The sequence below is a fragment of the Asparagus officinalis genome, chromosome 5, assembly GCF_001876935.1.
Source record: "Asparagus officinalis chromosome 5, Aspof.V1, whole genome shotgun sequence".
Lineage (NCBI taxonomy): Eukaryota > Viridiplantae > Streptophyta > Magnoliopsida > Asparagales > Asparagaceae > Asparagus > Asparagus officinalis.
Window position 1 is genome coordinate 119,162,399 of NC_033798.1, and position 19,511 is coordinate 119,181,909.

The 19,511-nt window shown below is 36.8% G+C and overlaps 2 protein-coding genes across 2 annotated transcripts in view; one reads left to right on the plus strand and one right to left on the minus strand.

Annotated features, from left to right (window-relative positions):
* On the plus strand, window positions 9,797–11,051 carry LOC109840930 (major latex allergen Hev b 5). Its single transcript, XM_020409765.1, has 2 exons — window positions 9,797–9,926; window positions 10,306–11,051. The coding sequence occupies exons 1-2, from the start codon at window positions 9,912–9,914 to the stop codon at window positions 10,813–10,815; spliced, it is 525 nt and encodes a 174-aa protein (XP_020265354.1). The 5' UTR covers window positions 9,797–9,911; the 3' UTR covers window positions 10,816–11,051.
* Window positions 11,945–19,511, minus strand: part of LOC109842482 (exopolygalacturonase-like) — an 18,730-nt gene continuing 11,163 nt past the window's right edge. The window contains exons 2-4 of the mRNA XM_020411353.1: window positions 14,162–14,467; window positions 12,863–13,396; window positions 11,945–12,279 (exon numbers count right to left, since the gene is read on the minus strand). Coding sequence (XP_020266942.1) covers window positions 12,043–12,279; window positions 12,863–13,396; window positions 14,162–14,467 — 1,077 coding nt within the window. The 3' untranslated portion in view covers window positions 11,945–12,042. The remainder of the gene's footprint in view (window positions 12,280–12,862; window positions 13,397–14,161; window positions 14,468–19,511) is intronic.

A 19,511-nucleotide genomic window follows, 5' to 3' on the forward strand; every position in this document is an offset into this window, starting at 1 on the left:
GTTGCGTTTCTCTTTCCTGCCAATACCCATTTTTTAAGATTCAATTAAACTGAAAGTTGGAAAGATGAAGGAAAAGTAATGATCTCTCCAAGCCCACACTCCTTCCTCAGTTCCCACTTTTTCTAGGGTGGACCTAGTGTTAATTTTTCAAGTAAGCGATGCATAGGTAGAATGATACGTGTTTAGCTTGTCCTAAGAATAGGTTTACAAATTTTCAGTGCATTTTCTGCCTCAAGGACCCTGCTAGGCTTCATGTGAAGCAAGAGCCATCCTGGAGAAGCTCATCAGAAATCTGAAGGTGGGGACTCAAATATGAATGGAGTTATTGAGAGTATATTGAAGTAAGCATTAACACACCTCATTTGGAAGGGATAAATTAGGAAGAAATCTATTACAGCTGACAAAGTTCTTTTAACACAAGTACAACGAATAAACAATAATTTGCAATTATTAATACAATTTAGAGGGCCTTAGCCCCTGCGACTGCGAGCACTATAGATATGCACATGCTACAAAATGCGGTTAAAAGGAATGATTTTGGCATAGTTTAACATAAGTAAGGTCACTGTCACTGTGCATCCCCTGTTCTGCATATCGCTTGGACTCGGTATCATTTGACTATGATTGATATGGTGTTGGTTCATCTTGCAATAAGGTAGCCAGAATTGGCTAAGAATATTTTAATTCATCGGCTTTACCCCATATCTGAATGTCTAAACAGGGCCAATATTTTTCAGTGATATATTCAGGATTTTTTATCAGTTTTGTTTGGATGGAGTGTGAGAGACAGTCTTATCAAATTTGCTCAACAAACTACGGTACATTTTATACATACCAATTTGTGGTCAGTTCCTAATTTGGATTGCATCACTGCATATAAAAGATGGTAGCTAATTCATAATTGATAGTGCTCTTCAGCTTTATTTTGGTGCTAATATCTTTTCTTAATATTCTTAAGTTAGTCGGCTTAGACTTTATCGGCTAGAGAACTTTGATTATTTTATTGTTTAGAGTGATTACCATGTCTTTAACTAAAGTATTCTTCATCTTTTTCTTTTTCTTTTTTCCCCCAAAAGATGAAGTTTTCAGATATCTTAGTTCTTAGTTCTCTGTCTTTCAAGTATATGTCTCTTTTCTGTTCACATATGATATGTTTTTCTTCCATTAGTTCTTGTTATGAATGATGAATGTGTCTCTTTTCTGATCAGATATGGTATGCTTTTCTTCCATTAGTTCTTGTTATGAATGATGAACAACGCATATTTTACTACTGAAAATTCCATTTACCTCAAAGAAGTCATTGAAATGACCCTAAAAATTCTCTAAGAGTGTTATATGACTACCAGTCTTATCAAGCCTATACCATGCACCCCTTTTAAAATAGTGTACTATTTCTATTCAGGAGCTTAACAAGAATCTGATAATACTAGTCTGAGATAAGGCAATCATCACCGCCCTATTGAACCTAATGGAATCATGGCTGGTCACCCTGTAAGAATGAAGAGTGAGGGCGTGTAGGCAATGCTTTGGTTCCACCTAGAGATAGGGTTAATAATACTAGAACAGAGTATGATCGGTCAACGATAATGCTCGTAAATCAGGTGCCTGGGAGGAACTGAGAACCTTAGAAAGATGGAATGACCATAAATTTCAACCTTGGAATTGTTGTTGGAGCTTTAGGATCCCATTTGTGTTGCGTTACTGCAAGATTAGGAACATAATTTGCACGGCTCTCAGATGCGCTGAACATAAAAAGTGTTTATTTCCCTTTCTACTTATCTTAAGCATAGGGAATGGAAGACAGGTACTGTGCTTTTATTTGCTCGTCAAGAAGACTGATGAAGGGAAATGCAAAGAATTTTGTGTCTACCATCATTCTTGTGGTCACCTGGTTTTTTATGGTCTGCATTTGGTTTACTTTTCTTCCGCATGGTTTTATTATTTCGGTATAATACGTTTAATTAGGATTTGTTACTCGTTAATGAAACTCCATTGTTTTTACTCAAAAGAAATTGGACTACACGTATGCAAGTGGAAGTAAAGCCTCTGGCAAAATTTATGGACAAGTTACAAATGGTCTATCATCCAAAGGTATGGGGTGGGAGATGAAATTATTCTGGATACATTATAATTTATCACATATAAAACTTTTGTTCTTTGGTTATTCACCGCACCTAGGTACACACCCTTCGTGTTGCAGAAGTGCTTTCAAGTTACTAATCTAACTGGAGGTTCCTCAAGTATCCGAGGGAGACTTTTATCAAACAATAGATAGTACTGAAAACTTGACAGTATTTATGAAATTCAGAAACTTGGGAAGTAAAAAAAGACTGCAATTAATTAAATGAATGTGATAAAAACATGAATTGTACTTTGGATGTTGCTGATATTAATAGAATAAAGATGTCTGGATGTTGATGAGACGTGCTCCAGTCACTGAAGGTCAGGAAGGAGGTGGCTATTAGCATTATAATTTGAAATGCTTCTGATGAGAGGATGACGGGCTTCTGAATCTGATGCAGATAGATACAGAAGTGAAGGGTACCGGAGCATAGATAGAAACTTGTTATGGACAAATTTGTTAAGAAAGAATGAAGGCATGAAGGAACTAATTGCAGGGGTGAGGTCATTGAGGGGGATGACATGAAGAAGATGATAATATGCAGTGGAATGATTTTTTTGGAGTGGAAAAAGTAAATTCAAGGGGAGTATACTTATGTAAGTCGACATTCTCTATGGAATATGAAAGGATACAATGAGAAGCGTAGGCTATGAGCATTGTCATTTTTTTAGAGAAGTTTGTTAAGAAAGAATGAGCGATCGGGAAGGGACTAGTTGCAGTGGACCAACGGTGAGATCATTGAGGTTGATGATTGGGAAGAAGATTATGATATGCTGTGGGGTGAATATTAGAAGTTGAAAAATAAAGTGAAGTGGAGTTATAACTATGTAAGTCTTACATTTCCTATGGAATATGAAAGAGAAACCAGAAGTAGCTTTAATCTTTGTGGGAGGAAAATTCAAGGGGTCTTTCTTAAGGATACAGGGCTTAACAAAATTGAACGTTTGATGAATGATTTTGTTAGAATATAAAACTATCACTCTCTACCATCATCATAACAGCGGAGTTTTGGTATAGTGACAGTGTCCTTTAACATAGTATTTGAGCAATCTAGGTTCGAATCCCACTAGTCACGAATTTAGTGTGGATTTAAAAAAAAAAATTTGTTACCGCTTCGTGAATCTAGGTTTTAGCCCATAAAAAGTGGGTGCTTATTGTACGGATACATGTTAGAATATAAAACTATAACCATGAACCCTCAACATAACTTTCAGAGTTTTGGTGTAGTTGCGGGGCTGTTTGATAGATTCCAATTGATGAAACATTCTAGGTCTTTATCTCATAACTTTAGTTGCAGTTTTTTATTCTTTTTCCTTTTCATTCTTTTGAAAAATGCTAGCTTAGTCCGGCAATAAGGGCAATCTATGACATCATATTTATGAGCAATCACATTCTTGGTGTGACTCAGATACCTGATGTTATCTCAGATACCCGATGTTATCTTTAAAATGTATCATAAAAGTTTGGGAAGACTAAAGTAAACCTTATTTTTAATTTTCATGATTTTCTTTTATAAGTAGCATTGATGATAACAGTATGAAAGAAGTGCCTATGGTTAAAGCTTGGGCGCACAGTTGATTTAGACGTGTGGGAAACAAGGCGAACCCTTACGCATATTGATATTTTTAGCAGATTGAATGACACATTTCTCATTTCTTTATGCCTACACACTACCTGTTCTGGAAAATTTTCATACGAGGAAGAATTGAAAAGCCTGGGAGGAAAGGGATTCCTTTTTAGTTCTAGGATCCGTTTGATGGTAACAAACAGTTCGCTTCGAGTTTGTGTACCACGTATACTTTTTTATCGCACCAAATTTAGGCCTTGGTACACTAAAGGAAACTTCCATTAGCATTTGCTGCATTGTGATATCTCAGATTTCGAGTCCCCTTTTTACCTTTTCTTTGTTGGTTAGTTCCTCCCTCTGCGGTTGCTTTGTTCCTGAATGAAATTGATTCTTGATACTCATTTCTCATCTTCAGTGTTGGTATCTATACATCCGATTTGAGTATGAAGCTTTAATTGGTTTGTTGTTTTTCTTGGAGAAGTGTATGCTGTTGTTCTGTTAGACAGGGTATAGACTCAGAAACTTTTTGGTTAAGATAATGCATTCATTCATATATCATTATGTGATATTTTGCATCTTATATTCTTTGAGCAGCTATTTATTCATTAACTTAATATATCAGTTGAAGAAATCTTCGTTATCGAGTTATAGAGTTGCTGCGACTGAAATTAATGATGTTACTGTGGAGACAGGGCTTCAGAAAGCATTAGAATGTTTGGGATATCTTGCCGGCATTTTGAGCTGATGTGGGAACAGATGCTGGCATTTAGTGATCAGAATAAGTAGCCAGAAGTCCTGGTTTGTGTACTGGAGTGTTATCTTCCTGTTATACGAATGGAAGCAAGTTACGGAGTGAATTTGAGAGCTGAAAGCAGGGGCTTAGTTTAGCTATTGATGATTGGATGAGGAGGATTTTTATTGTTGATATACTCTTCAGGAAATTAGTTTCTTTCAATCATACTGCATCATATTCTCAGCTTACTTCGTCTTCGATACCTACCCTCTATCCTCTTCGCCAAAGACGGAAGACAAAAAAAGAGCCCTTGTTAAGTGCTTGAATTCTTCATTCATGTACTGAGAAGGCGATGATGATACTTACAGCGGTGCAAGCCCTATTCTTAAATAGTTATCATGAAGATATTATGAAAACAAACTTCACGTCCTCAATTCTAAGGCCCCATCCTCAACAAAGTTGCGGGGACCCGAACAAATACAGTTCTTAGCCCGTGATCCAAAAAAAACGAGCACAAATCTATGTACTACGCGGCAATCCATGACAATTTTTGCTGTTCCTGCCACCCTAAACCCATACCCTGCAGAATTCCGCTGACAATTTTGGTACGTAGCATTGGAGAATTTCAAGGGGCTGACGATGCACGGCTCGCTGAAATTCTTGCTCGTGTTCGCAACTGCCGTTTACCATTGGGACGTGACGAGTTTAGCCAATCCCAGCGTGTGATCACTTCATCCCATTAACATGGAAATAATCCCCTCATGGGGATAAGAGCAGGATCTTAAATTTTTTTTCCGCAAGGAGTATGATGATGGGGTTCTCAATAATGGAGAGTGTTATGGGGATTTGATTCTGACTCCAGAATTGATGCTTTGGTCAGCTTGTACATCAAATGGGGGTATGAACTTAGCTTTGGAAATAACGCAGAGCTCACAGTAGCATGGAGGTGGTAAAAGTAAGGGTCCGTTTGGTTAGAAATTTTTTCCTTTGAAAGCCTGTCAAAGTGTCACTTTTTGGCAGGCTTTCAAAGAGGCGATTTTGCTTGAAAGCCTACCAAAAAGTGACGCTTTTGACACTTTTGAAAGACTTTCAAGAGAGCTTTTCCCTCAAAAACAGGGAACCAAACAGCCCCTAAAAGGCAAATGGACTTGAAGAAAAATGTGATGTATTAAATAGAAGAAAAATAAAAATGCAAACACCATTATAGTTTTCAAGCTTATACAAATCACTTGAGCATATTACGCGCCTAATCGGAAAGGCTAGATCTATTAACATGTGGCTTTCGAAGAGATGGAAACCTTGAATTACATGGCAAAGGATCTTGGGAGAAGCATATCATCAAACGTTCACCTTCTTGGATCATCACATATAAAAATGACTCTGATTGAAGTTTTTACGGTATGTATCGGACTCAGAATTGTCGCCGATGAGCCACCAATGATATTGACACGTCACCTCATGACTGATGTGGCATGGCCAGTGCAAGTGGGACCGAGCCCACGTGTAAAGTGGGAAGCCTTTCGGCAATGGGACCCAATAAAGTGACTCGGTTTTGAGAGGGATAGGGGGATTTTGGTACATGAGACAGTCATCACTCGTGAGGGTTTGGACCCATCGTTGTTGGACGCTAATGTTTGGAGAGAAAGAAGCACCGCCCCCCTCCCATTATCAAACAGTCTCGGCTCACTTTCAGTTGACGGTTGTCTCCATCCGTATCTTCTTTATATAGGTAAAAATGGTTGATTAAAGAGAGAGAGAGAGAAACTTTGCATCGTTTTTTTTTATAAAAGAAACTTATGCTTGGTAGTGAGATGACACATTCCTCTCCACTCATTGAAATTGAGGCCCACATCACATGGGATGAGGAGTGGTCGGGAATTGAAATGAGTAGATGAGAATATGACATCTCACTACCAGACACAAAATTTATGTTTGGTACCAAGTATACCCATTTTTCTCTTTTATAAAATAGGTAGAAATAAATATATATATGAGTTGACAGCGCATTTTACAAAATGAGCTACTCACTAATATCAATAACGTTTTGGCCCACCTAGTTGTCACATTAGGTGCGTGTGTGGTTTTGTGCTTGTGAGTGGACAAACTTATTTTGTAAAATGAGCTTTCATCTCATACTCATTGCCCTCAAATAGTTATGATTCAAATTGAATAGATCTTAAATTAAGTCCATCCAACCATTAGACTAAAACTTCGAAGTTATGGTCCTAGGCTCACGCAGCAGTGTTAATTTATAGAAAATCCACTTAAAATTCGTGACCGGCGAGATTTGAACCTGGGTTTCTCTGATACCATCTTAAAATAAGTCCCCCTAACTATTACATCAAAACTCTGAAGTTATGGTGATAGTCAAGGTTTATAGTTTTATATTAATTCTGTTGATGGCTATGATCACATAGTCAGTTGGATCTAGGATAAGATCGGTTCCGCTCAGGCCCTCACCGGGATGAGGTAGAGGAGATTGATGAAGGGACTGCTTTCTTCTCCAACTTTATGTCTAGTTCTTAAATTGGGTAGCTGAAAAACCTGCACAAGTAGAAGCTCGTAAGAGGGCGGAGACCGATTCCCCCTGTGGTTCCTCCGATGATCAAGTTAGCTAGTGAGCTTGAGTGAGGAAAGTGAAGAACTGTGTGAGTTCTTGTGTGCAGTATATTTTATAGATGGAGGAGTTCTGTCTTTCTTATTTTCTTTTTTTTAGAGAAGAAGCCCCCCCTCCTCCCCATTTTAGGTTAGAATAATACATGTATTTATACTCAGTGCATAAGGGGTAGTTTGGTCACTTCGATCGAGCATAGGAGGGCAGTTGCGGAGTGTGGGCTGGTAGCTGAGTCAACTTCCGTTTTACATATGTCGATTGGCGAATGGGGGAGTAGTCACTTCGGTATGAACGTCTCCACATTATCCAAGAAGTGATTAATGGCGTAGCAGAGCCCATGTGGTGTGAAAAGTCATGTAGGCTATCAGGGCTAAGGTCATGATGGGACCTGTCAAATGTGAACTGCGTTGCTGACATACAGCTAGAAGAAGAAGCTCAAAACGAGTTTTATAATTTAGCCGAGAGGTAGCGTCTTTCAAGTCGCCCTCGCGAGGCGTCGGGCGGTCGAGTGGACTCTTGGCGAGTTGTCTTTGACAAGAAGGCCGATTGATTCCGCCTCTTGGTTTGACATGGAAAATGCTGAGTTCTCAACGAGTTGGCTAAATTGCGATTTTTGCAGGGCTTGGGCCGCCAAGTTGATTTTGGCCTTGCTTGCAGAGAGATATTTGTCTGTCACTTGCCAATGAATTGTATTTTAGCGAGTGAGAATACCATAACAAATTCTAATAGTAGTCCTCCAATTCATCAAATATCTCTTTTGCGATTCATAAATATTTGTACAATTGTCATCCAAATCATCCTATTTGTTATGTTAACCCTGAAATTATCATCAGTACCTAAACTTTCTTAAAATCCTTAACTAATACATCAAAAATTTGAAGTTGGATTCATGCATTGTCATCAAATTTTAGAAAATATGCTTTAGATTTTTGGCCGGTGGAATTTAAATCTAGATTTTGCTCTGATACTATGTCAAAGTCTCTAACCAATATACTAAACTTCGAAGTTATGGTAAGAATTGATGGATATAATTTTATATTCAAACAATTTTACCTTCAAACTAATTGTTGTTAAGGAGATGTATACGAGATATCTAATGTATTTCATCCGTATATTTGATATGAGAATTTGGAAGGAGATGAGACAGAGAGGCTGCCATAAGAGGGCGGGAGGTAATCCAATATCTTAGGAGTCATATTGGAACCTCAATCATCTGGATCACCCACCCACGGTTTCCTATAAATCTACCCAATTAAAGTGGTTATTATTACATTATTGCAAACACAATGCTAGAAGGACCTTATCATAGTGAAAACTACTATTTCCCCATATCTACCAATAATTCAAAAGTTTGATAATGCCGACAGAGTGAAACTATTTGTGCTTATGTCCATTTTCTCGAATGGAAAGATATATGATATTCATGTTTGTCCAATATAGATAGACTTTGTGCCTATCATTGTTCATATGGATTGAATTATTTGTATTCAATCTTCGTTGGAATATGGTATATCACACTTCTCCTCCTCCCCCCCCCCACCCCCACCCCACCAAAAAAAAAAACCCCCTCTTTTTTTCCTTTTCTCCTCCTCCTCTTCTTATTTTGTTTTTAAGAAATAATGTATCTCACATTCTGCAGATGTATACATGGGTACTAAGATTGATGCGTTCCTGCAGTAAGGAAAGAGGTTTGTAAATGATTCCTTACCGAGTATGGCTAATTGACATACGAAATCACGATTGGGTAAATTGTTAACAAATTCTTGATTCAAGACTTCACTAGTGATTTTTTGACCTAAATTTGGTTTTTGTCATTTAATTTCAAAACTATTTCCTGACTCATCTTAGCCATGGTCTTGAATTCTCACTCATATTCCTGATGTGAAAACTAAGCATGCTCTTTCTGTATAGAATAAAAATAACAAAATATATATTAAGAAACTAACATTGCATAGATTTCCTTAAAACAAGCATTGATTCTTAACTGGAAGATCAATTTTGGGAGTAGAGAAACTAAAGCAAAAATGTGCTAGTTAGCCTAAACTTTCCTCAAACGGTTGTTTAATGAAAAGAACTAAAGCAAAGCAGCATTCAAAATTGACAAAGTCATGGACAACTTGCATACTCATCTTTACAACTATTAGGTACTAAAAGCTAACTCTACCTTTCCAAATTTCACCCTAATTATAATGACTTCACCCCACATAAAAAAGCTGTCCAACTTTGCAAAAAATCATAGTACCATCTTTACAACTATGGTAAAAAAAAAAGCTAATATCTTCCTTTCTAAATTTCACCCTAATTATCATGACTTTACGCATGAAAAAAAAAAAAAAATCATAGTAGGACCATCTTTATAACCAAAAGGTTAAGGGATAAAGGGCAAATTTCAAATACGAAAAAAAAAAAAACCAAATCTAGGATTGCTTTTGAAGTGGCAGTGATGCAAGAAATCCCCCAAGAGAAACCCAAGAACATGCATGAACAATGAGTTGGTCACCTACAAGCCACACTGCACAGAGCACAGGCCACTACTACACAGCTCACCAAGACAAGTAATAAAGGACCTCCACTTGATTGGCTCTTTCTAATTATTCTCTTCTCTTAGTAACGAGGACTCCCATCACTAGCCAACATGGCCTAATCTTTAATCCTGATGTCAGTGATCTGGATGTTTTTATTTTAATAAGAGAATCTTATATTATAATTTTTCTTTTTTCTATTAATTTAATGTTTTCATGGCCCTATATAAACCCCCCCCCAAACGGAACCTCCCACAACACTTCTTCACAACACCACCTTTAGCTAACTAGCTCCCCAGTTTCTTTACACACAAAAACACTAGTAACTCATAAAAGAAGGCATTTTTGCTTCAATGGCCACTGTTGAGGTATAGCTCAACCTTTTGCTTTTAATTTAGTCTTGATTGCTTGGTTGTGGCAATCTACATCTCACTGATATATAGTTGCTTTGGTTTTGGTAGTTCCAAGTCACGTATGATAAAATTTGTATTATAAACTATTGTACCAATACTCCGAAATTTTACTCATAATTGAGGGGTTTAATTCTCTACACTCTAGCATTCAGATCCAAGCATATGCGAGTTCTTACAAAAACCAGCTCTGAACTCTGTTCGAGATTGAATTTGAACCCAGACGCATCCTTAAAAAACTTAAATTTGGATTATCCCGCTACCATCTTAAAGTCCTGACCGCTGCACCGAAATGAACTACTATTCGATTATATTATAGAATCATTTGATATTGCAGGTTCAATCTGCAACTAATACATTCCAGGAGTCGAACATTGAGGAAAAATCAAATGAGCCTCAGAAGGAAATTTCAGGTGCAGTGGAAGCCATAGCCATTACAGAGCCAGCTTCTGAGCAGCCAACCAATGAGGAACAACCCAATGGTTCAACTGATCATCATCAAGAACCAGAGCAAAAACAAGTAGAAGAACCTACAGCTGAGCCAGAAACCAAAGAAGCAGTAGCAACAGAAGAAACAACAAAAACAGAGGAAGCAAAAACAGAGGAGGCAACGGCAGAAGAGGCAAAAGAAGAACAAAAGGCTGATGACCAAGAGGTGGCCATTGAGGAGCCAACTAAAGAAGTTACAACTGAAGTGCCTGCAGAAGAAAAAACAGCAGAGCCAATTCAAGAAGCCGCCGCCGCCGCCGAAGAGGCAAAGGGTGCAACCGAGGAGGAGAAGCCCGTGGCGGTTGAAGAAAAGGAAGAAGAAAGCAAGGGAGCTCCAACTGAGAAGAGTGAAGAATGAAGATGGTGGTGGTCTAGTTTGCTTGCATTTGAACTTGTTATGTTAGTTTGTTTGGTATTTTATGTTTGAGTGCTAGTAGTAGTACTTAGTAGAAATAATGTGAGTGAGCGGGCCAGTTTGAGGTTAGCTAGCTCACTAGTGCATGCTTGGTTTGCTTGTTTATGCTTGGTGTTCAATGTAGAACAACTTTGTGTAATGGATTAATTAATAAACAATAAGTTGGTAGGTAATAATTCCTCTTCGTGTGCGCTAATAATTAACTATCGAAGTTGAGATGGTTCTGTTGTTCATACACCGGTTACGGATTTCTCATGTGTAATCAAGTACGACCATAGCAGATAATTAAAAGACTAGGCACTGAACTCTCTATTTATTTTGTCTACTATTCTTCAAATGTTGTAGCTTTTTTCGAATTAAACTAACATTTGTATTATAGAAAGTTGATGCACCCGACCTTGTAATTATTAGAGAAGTAGTTTAGAGATGTGCAACTCCTCATTCATATATTCAGTAGCATTTATTATATCAGAACTCATTTATTCGCAGTTATTTACCATTACGATTCACGCTTTGAGCCAAGTTGAAAGTGATAAGTTCCATTAAAGGTATAAATAAATGATCAAGGGATTAGCTACAATTTACTCTCAATTATAAGTAAACTATGTTTCCCCAAAAAAGGATAAATAAACTCTGTATCTCAACAATTACCTAGTAGATCCAGAGGAGTCCCAACTCTATTAAAACGATCAATCATCCAATACTAAACTTTTAGTTAAGGCACAAGGCCAATTAAGCACAGAAGATCAAGTCTAATATTTAAACCTCATGTGAAGAATTATTTCATTGTACTTTTTTATTAAATCAAATAAATTTACAACAATTTGTTACAAAGTCAGATATCAAACATAAATTACAACAGTAAATAATTAAGGACTCCTTAAACTTAGGCATCCTTCATACGGATTTGGATCCTCTCCACTATAAAAAAGTAGTGGAGAGACCACTACTTTTAATCTCAAGCGTTGATTATTTAGTAGGTGGTTATGATACAATCTAAATCTAACACTTACCATACCCCCGCGTATTACACTCATTCCTAATTTGCACTAAAAGAAAAAAATCATAACCATCAACTAGATAATTAATGGCTGTGATTATGTAGTGGCCCCTCCATTATTTTTTTTGTAGTGGAGAGGATCCGAATCCCGTTCATACTTGAACATGAAGTTATTTATTTAGCAAGGAGACAGGCTTGACATTGCTTGAGATCACTTTAACATTCTCACAAATAGCAGTCTCCTTCAATGCTTTGTCATTGCCAATATACTGAAGTTGGATGTTCTTGAGCTCCAATCCTTCACATGGATGAGTCTTGCTGCACCTCAACTGGATTACCTCTGCAGAGGATGATGTTCCTCTTATGTTGTTGAACTTAATATCCTTAATCTGAACTCTAGATGGCTCCTGCGATAAAATTAGCAAAGCATTAAATCCAGTTGATCATCTAAATTATGGAGATGTAGCACTTATCAATGAGGTGTGCCTGCAATTAGCACACACTTGAAATCATTTATAGAAATTAATACAAGGAAAAGCTTCACAAAACCCATGAACCTTTTAGGTGGTTTTAACAAAATTCATAAACTTTATAGTTCAGAGGAAACCATTGATCTGAATTGTTGAAAATTATCATAAATTAATGACATTAACTTGACAGATAAAAGTCTAAAACATCATGATTACTCTCCATGCGTCTATCATAAACCTAAAAAGGATAATATAGTAGGTATTAAGCATGTACATATAAAACTATTGAAAACACGTCAGCTGTGAAACGCGTGACATTTTACACTAACTGCTGTCAGTCATCATATATCTAGGAAACAAGTTCAATTTGGTTTTATTGTACTTTATAAATTAAGCTCGATCAGGGGTTTCAAGCAAAACATTCAAAGTGTGAAATTTACCCTATATATATGCAAAACATACAAATGTAGTGCTTCTAATTATTTGCTCCATATATACATAATCTTGATTACGAACGTACCGATTCCACACAAGAAGCATATGGACAATACTCCTGATCGATAATAATCGGATTCATCACATTCTCCATCACAACATCATCGAACGTGAAACCCGAAACCATCATGGGTTCAACATTCTTAGCATCCTTCTTGCCCTGCCAAGTCTTGATCCTGATCCCGTTTGCAGTCCCACTCAGCTTAGAGTTCCTCACATTGAACCCCACGACATCCCCCTTATCCTCATCCTTGCCCAAACTGCCGACGCTGATGCCGTGGCCGGGCCCGCACGTGACTCCAGATACGGTCACGTTGGTTGTGCCCGACCCGACGGAGACGCAGTCATCTCCGGTGCCGATGGTGGAGTTGGTGATGATGATGTTAGAGGAGGCGCCCATGTGGATCCCATCGGTGTTGGGGCTGTCGCCGGGGGCGGTTATCGTGATGGAGTGGATGTCGATGTTGCTGCAGCCGAACATGTTCACGTGGAAGAACTTGCTGTTGAGGGAGGTGATGCCGGTTATGGCTGAGTTTGTGACAAAGCTCAGCGACATTGTCTGTTGAAACGGTGAACGATTTAATTTGTTCAGTTGAACAAAGCGCATCAAGCAAATGCTTAATTAATTAATAAAAAAAGTTAGTTATATATACAGGTGAGCTAGACCACGGATCAACTCAAACTACTTTTATACTATCAGAAATGAGAGTGTGGGGTCCTTAGCGACTTGATCATCCAATTTCGATAGCAATTCAAGAGGATGGATCCCACACTTTTGTCTAATGGAGTTCAAAAGTAGTGTGAGATATATAGGTCGATCAGTATTAACCCCCAGAATTAACAACGTGCCACAAGAATAATAACTTCTTGGTTATTATAAAGATGCTTGGGGATCAATGCATTGATCCAAGTGTCAATGTTCATTTGGTGAACCATTAATGTTATGGGCTTAGATCATTAATGGATATACTTTTTCTTTTCTTTTTTTTAATGGAATTAATGGATACTTTTTGTACCACAACCATGCAACACCGATACCATCTAAATATAGTTTTACCCTTGTGTACCTTACAATGCATTGTTTCTCTAGTTAGGTTAAGACTTTAGATGTTTTGTGTGGATTATATGACAAGAAATTTCGCTTCCACCCTTTATTTTAATTAGAAAAGACTAAAGTGTTCTTGAAATGAGGGTAAAAAAATTAAATTTGTTTAATATTCAAAGGATGTGAAAATGCTAATAAAACAGTTTAGAGGATATAAATTGCTATGAAAATTTTAGCTGCAATTAACCCCTGATAAATATTTAAAAGATCAAAATTTACCATTGGAAGAAGCTTGCACTTCCAATTGTCTGGGCAATTATTGTGGGGCCAAGCGGTGGTCCCCTGTCCATCGAGCTTGCCACGACCACTAATCGTGAGCCCATCGATGTACTGAAACTCAAGCCAATTGCTCGTGTACCGGTTGAGATTTGTATCAGCGAGCAAATTTCCATCTAATTGGATCGTAATGGGTCCTTTACATTTTCCCTTGAACAAAACCGGCCCAACTAAGTAGTCACCGAAAGGAATAGTTATTTGTGCGCTTCCTTCAGCTGCGCATGCATCATCCCAAGCTTTTTGCAAAGCCTACAAGTATGCGAACAGAAAAATTTGTTAATCACAACTAAAAAGTTTTAACTTGTTTTGATGAGGAATATTTCTTTAAAAAAATTTATAATGCATAATATGGCGAATGCAAGTCCTATCAAAACCGTCCACACACAAGTTAATCGTTCTAATCTATACAAAAGAGTATATTGAAATCTTCAAATTGTTAGTCTATTTCTTTCTGAATGGAACATAATAACGCACACGAATTCGGACTAAAAGTAAGAACACTAAAATTCTTGGTTTAAAGTTTAAATTTGTTTTGGTACCCAAGAACTCTTGGTACCAAAAGATTTAGGGACATGACCCCTATCATTAAAGCTCAAAGCCTTAGGGTTATGAACCCTCTTAGGCACATATGGTGCACTAACATGGTCAAAACAATATTCATTCAAATGACCCTTCCGATTGCAATTTGTGCAATGAAAGAGATCCATTTGTTTTTGTGGACCATTAGCTCGTGCACGGGAATCATTTGCAAATAAAGATTTTCTTTTAAAATTATTTTGCAAATGAGAAACATTCTTAAACAATGGTCTATTTGGAACATATTGCAATTTAGAAGCTTTTTGTATATCAAAACAAAATTTAGCAAGATGTCCAAACCTACCACAAACATGACATTTAAAAACATGTGGTCTATGAAAAACATTTGGCAATCTAGAATTCTTTTTCATGTCAAAGCAAAACTTTGCCAAATGGCCAAACCGACCACATAGATCACATTTATACACATTAGCATGCTTATGATGAGAAATAGATGCATGTGCATGTGTGTGTACATGTGATGAAGAAACTTGATGAGATGCACAAGAAGGATTAATATTCTTATGTTTTTGTGCATCATAGCAAAATTTAGCTAAATGGCCTTTACGACCACAAATGGAGCACTTGTAAACTTTGCTATACAAGTGTGCATAGTGTATGGGTGATTTACTAGATTTAGCACACTTGTCCATAAGTTTCTTATGGTTATGAATGCATATTTTTAAAGTTGAATCTAAAGATGAAATACTATTTTTCATAAGATTCAAATCTTCATTTTTAGGCACATATGCATTTTTAGAAGTAGAACATAAATAATTATTTATAAAAGAAGCTGTATTATTTTTTATGTTCTCTACTTCTAACATGGCATCAATCTTAGCATGAGATAGGCTAGCAATAGATGAAATCAAATTTCCATTTTCCAAATTTAATAAGTCATTGCTTTCTTTAAGCATAGTATTTTCATTTTCAATGACATCAAATTTGGACACTAGCTTCTCATGATCGGATTTTAAAACATCATGCTTGCTTTTTAAATCATTAAAATCATTTTGCAATTTGTTATAGGCATGCAATAATTTTTCACTAGCACAAGCAAGTTCATCACTAGATAAATCATTATCGGGTTCGAACTCGCAAACCTCACTAGGGCTATCGCCTAGTGGCCGTGTGCATGAGGCTCCACATGAACTTGAAGCGGGATCCTCCAAAGCTTGTTGGATCGCCTCCAAGTCTCCTTGATGTGCTTCTATGAATATCCACAATTTGTAAGCACTATCAAAATGAGCAAGTTTGTTAGAAATAGAAGAATCAAGTGCATGAAGCATATATTCTAACACAACTTTATTCATAGTAAACAATCTTTTATCATTTCTACTCCACTTGGATTTCTCCATAGTGGGTACAATATAAGCATCATCAATAATTCCCCATAAATCAATATTTTTAGATTGCACAAAAATTTTAAATCTAGAAGCCCATTGTGCATAGGGAAAATTAATGAATTTAGGAGCAACATTAGATTCATAGCCTAACAAATGTGCACGCTTCATGACCATGATAAATATATATGTGCAAGCAAGACAAAAAATGCAATCAAAACAAGATAGCACAAAAAAGATAACTTGGATCTTTAACTCAAGGCGATTAGACCTTAAATCAAATAGCACCAAGCTCTGATACCAATTGTGAGACCCTAGAGGGGGGGTGATTAGGGTCTTATGCTAATCTAATCCGATTAAATGCCAATTAAAATTAATTAACAAGTATATTCTTGCAAGATAGATATACAAGAGTTATGTGCAAGAATAAGCAAAATGAACAAAGGTAAATATCCTAGCAATGAGATATACTATGAGATATATGCAAGGATATATGAGCTAACACAAGATGATATATCCTATCAAAGAGATATACAATATGATATATGTATAGGATATGTAAACTAACACAAGGGGTAAACAATCTAAACAAGATAGTGGATGATATAGATAATGAGCTAATGACAATGGCGATATAAAATATGAACATAAATATGAAAGAACGCCAAAGCACACTCAAACAAGCAATATGATCACGGAGTTCGGACCTTCCGTCCTACGTCTCCGCTCCCCACTCCCCGGGAGAAATCCACTATCACAACCGGGTTTTCTACGCTCACCCGAATAACATTTAAACCTCACAGTATCGGTTTTCAACGCTCACCGATCAACGTTCACACTCACCCTCACAATGTCGGTTTTCAACGTTCACCGATCAACGTCCACTCCTCACACTCGGTTTTCTAGTTCACCGAAAACTTTACAACACACTCGGTTTTAGATGAGAACACAATGTAGCTCACTCTCAGATTGTTACAACTCCCCACAACCCAAATTACACTATGAATGTAAATACAATAAGCTCAATGGTTGTGTGTGTAAGCAATGAGAAAAAACAGAACGCTTGCTGGCCAGAGACTATCTACCCACAAGTGTAGCATGGTCAACCGATGGAAAGAAAGAAATTGTTTTGTTAATTAGACCCCCTGTACTACCGCCTACTGACCTTATTAGCATGTAGTTCTGTTGTTGCAGATAGACCCCTTTAGAAATGTAAAGCTAGAGTTTGAGTTTAGAAAACTTCTCAATTGATAACAAGAGATGGAGGGAGGATAGTTGGAAGCTCAATCTTCAATAGATAATCTCCTCAAGCTCTTGTGAAATTTGATTCATAAAACCAAAACACTCAAATGCTTAAAAGCTTATAAACACACTTGAAACAAACTTAAACCATTGATTAAAACTTTCTTAAATTTGTTTTAAAACTCTCTCATAGATGACTGAAAACTGAGATCAAAGAGGGTTTTTATAGCCTCCAAAACCTCAGACCAAAACCCCTTACAAAAGATCAAAAAACTATCAGCAACGGCTCAAAAAAGAGCCGTTGGGACTCCAGCGGTCAACCGATGAAAATCGCAGTCGACCGGAAACAAGGTCAGAATCGCAGGAGACGTCCAGAGAGTCCGTCGGTCGACCGGCGAAAATTTCGGTCGACCGGTGGTACTGTAGCAGTGCGCATCTGTCTTGTAAAATCAATTTAAAATAGTAAATGAACTCCAAAAATTATGAAATTTTGTGAGAATGTTCTAGACATCTAGAATAACATGTAAGAAAAATAATTTATGAAAAAACGTTTCCCAGGTGAGAGAAATAAATGTTTGAACACAAAAATACAGTTTCTGAAAATCTGCTGTGATACACGATTTTGTAAAATAAAGTAAGCATAGTAAATCAACTTCAAAAATAGTAAAATTTTGAGAAACGTTTCTCAACATGTAGATAAACATGTCAGAGAAAGAATTTTTCAAATATCACTTCTCATTTGTGAAAACTCATCAGTTTTGTAAAACATTCACGAACATGTGCACGAACGAAAATGTGAATTTGTAAATTCCTTTAAACATAACAAATCAAATCCAAACTTGATGAAACTTTGAGAAATGTTTGCAAATGATATTTTAAACATGTTACAAAAAGAATTTTCTAATTTTCATTTTCCAATTGTGAAATCACATTATTTTGCAAGTGTGTCCAAAACATGAAAACTCAAAAACATGCATGTATATATATAACTATATATATACATAAAAACCAAATACACGTGTGTATATGATATTGAGCTTAATGTACTTAACACACATAATATAAAACCTATACTATGTTACCCAAGCTAGATCTTGATCTTCAATAAGCTCGACTTGGTACACATGCAGATGAAACTTGAACTTGATCTTTAACTTGAATTGTATGTTGCTTCACTTCACAATTCCTCCAACCTCCTCTTGATATGATCGTGTAGGCTCAATCCATCCATCCTCCAACTACGTTGTTCACTCACAAAGTAAATACAACAAATTTGTTCTCTACAATAGATGAGAACACAATGTAGCTCACTCTCAAATTGTTACAACTTCCCACAACCCAAATTACACTATGAATGTAAATACAATAAGCTCAATGGTTGTGTGTGTAAGCAATGAGAAAAAACAAATCAAATCAACTAAACTCAAATATAAAATCTAGCTTAAGAACAATGATAATCAAACAAGTATATAAATGTAAAGCTAGAGTTTGAGTTTAGAAAACTTCTCAATTGATAACAAGAGATGGAGGGAGGATAGTTGGAAGCTCAATCTTCAATAGATAATCTCCTCAAGCTCTTGTGAAATTTGATTCATAAAACCAAAACACTCAAATGCTTAAAAGCTTATAAACACACTTGAAACAAACTTAAACCCTTGATTAAAACTTTCTTAAACTTGTTTTAAAACTCTCTCATAGATGACTGAAAACTGAGATCAAAGAGGGATTTTATAGCCTTCAAAACCTCAGACCAAAACCCCTTACAAAAGATCAAAAAACCATCAGCAACGGCTCAAAAAAGAGCCGTTGGGACTCCAGCGGCCAACCGATGAAAATCGCGGTCGACCGGAAACAAGGTCAGAATCGCAGGAGACGTCCAGAGAGTCCGTCGGTCGACCGGCGAAAATTTCGGTCGGCCGGTGTTACTGTAGCAGTGCGCATCTGTCTTGTAAAATTAATTTAAAATAGTAAATGAACTCCAAAAATTATGAAATTTTGTGAGAATGTTCTAGACATCTAGAATAACATGTCAGAAAAATAATTTATGAAAAAACGTTTCCCAAGTGAGAGAAATAAATGTTTGAACACAAAAATACAGTTTCTGAAAATCTGCTGTGATACACGATTTTGTA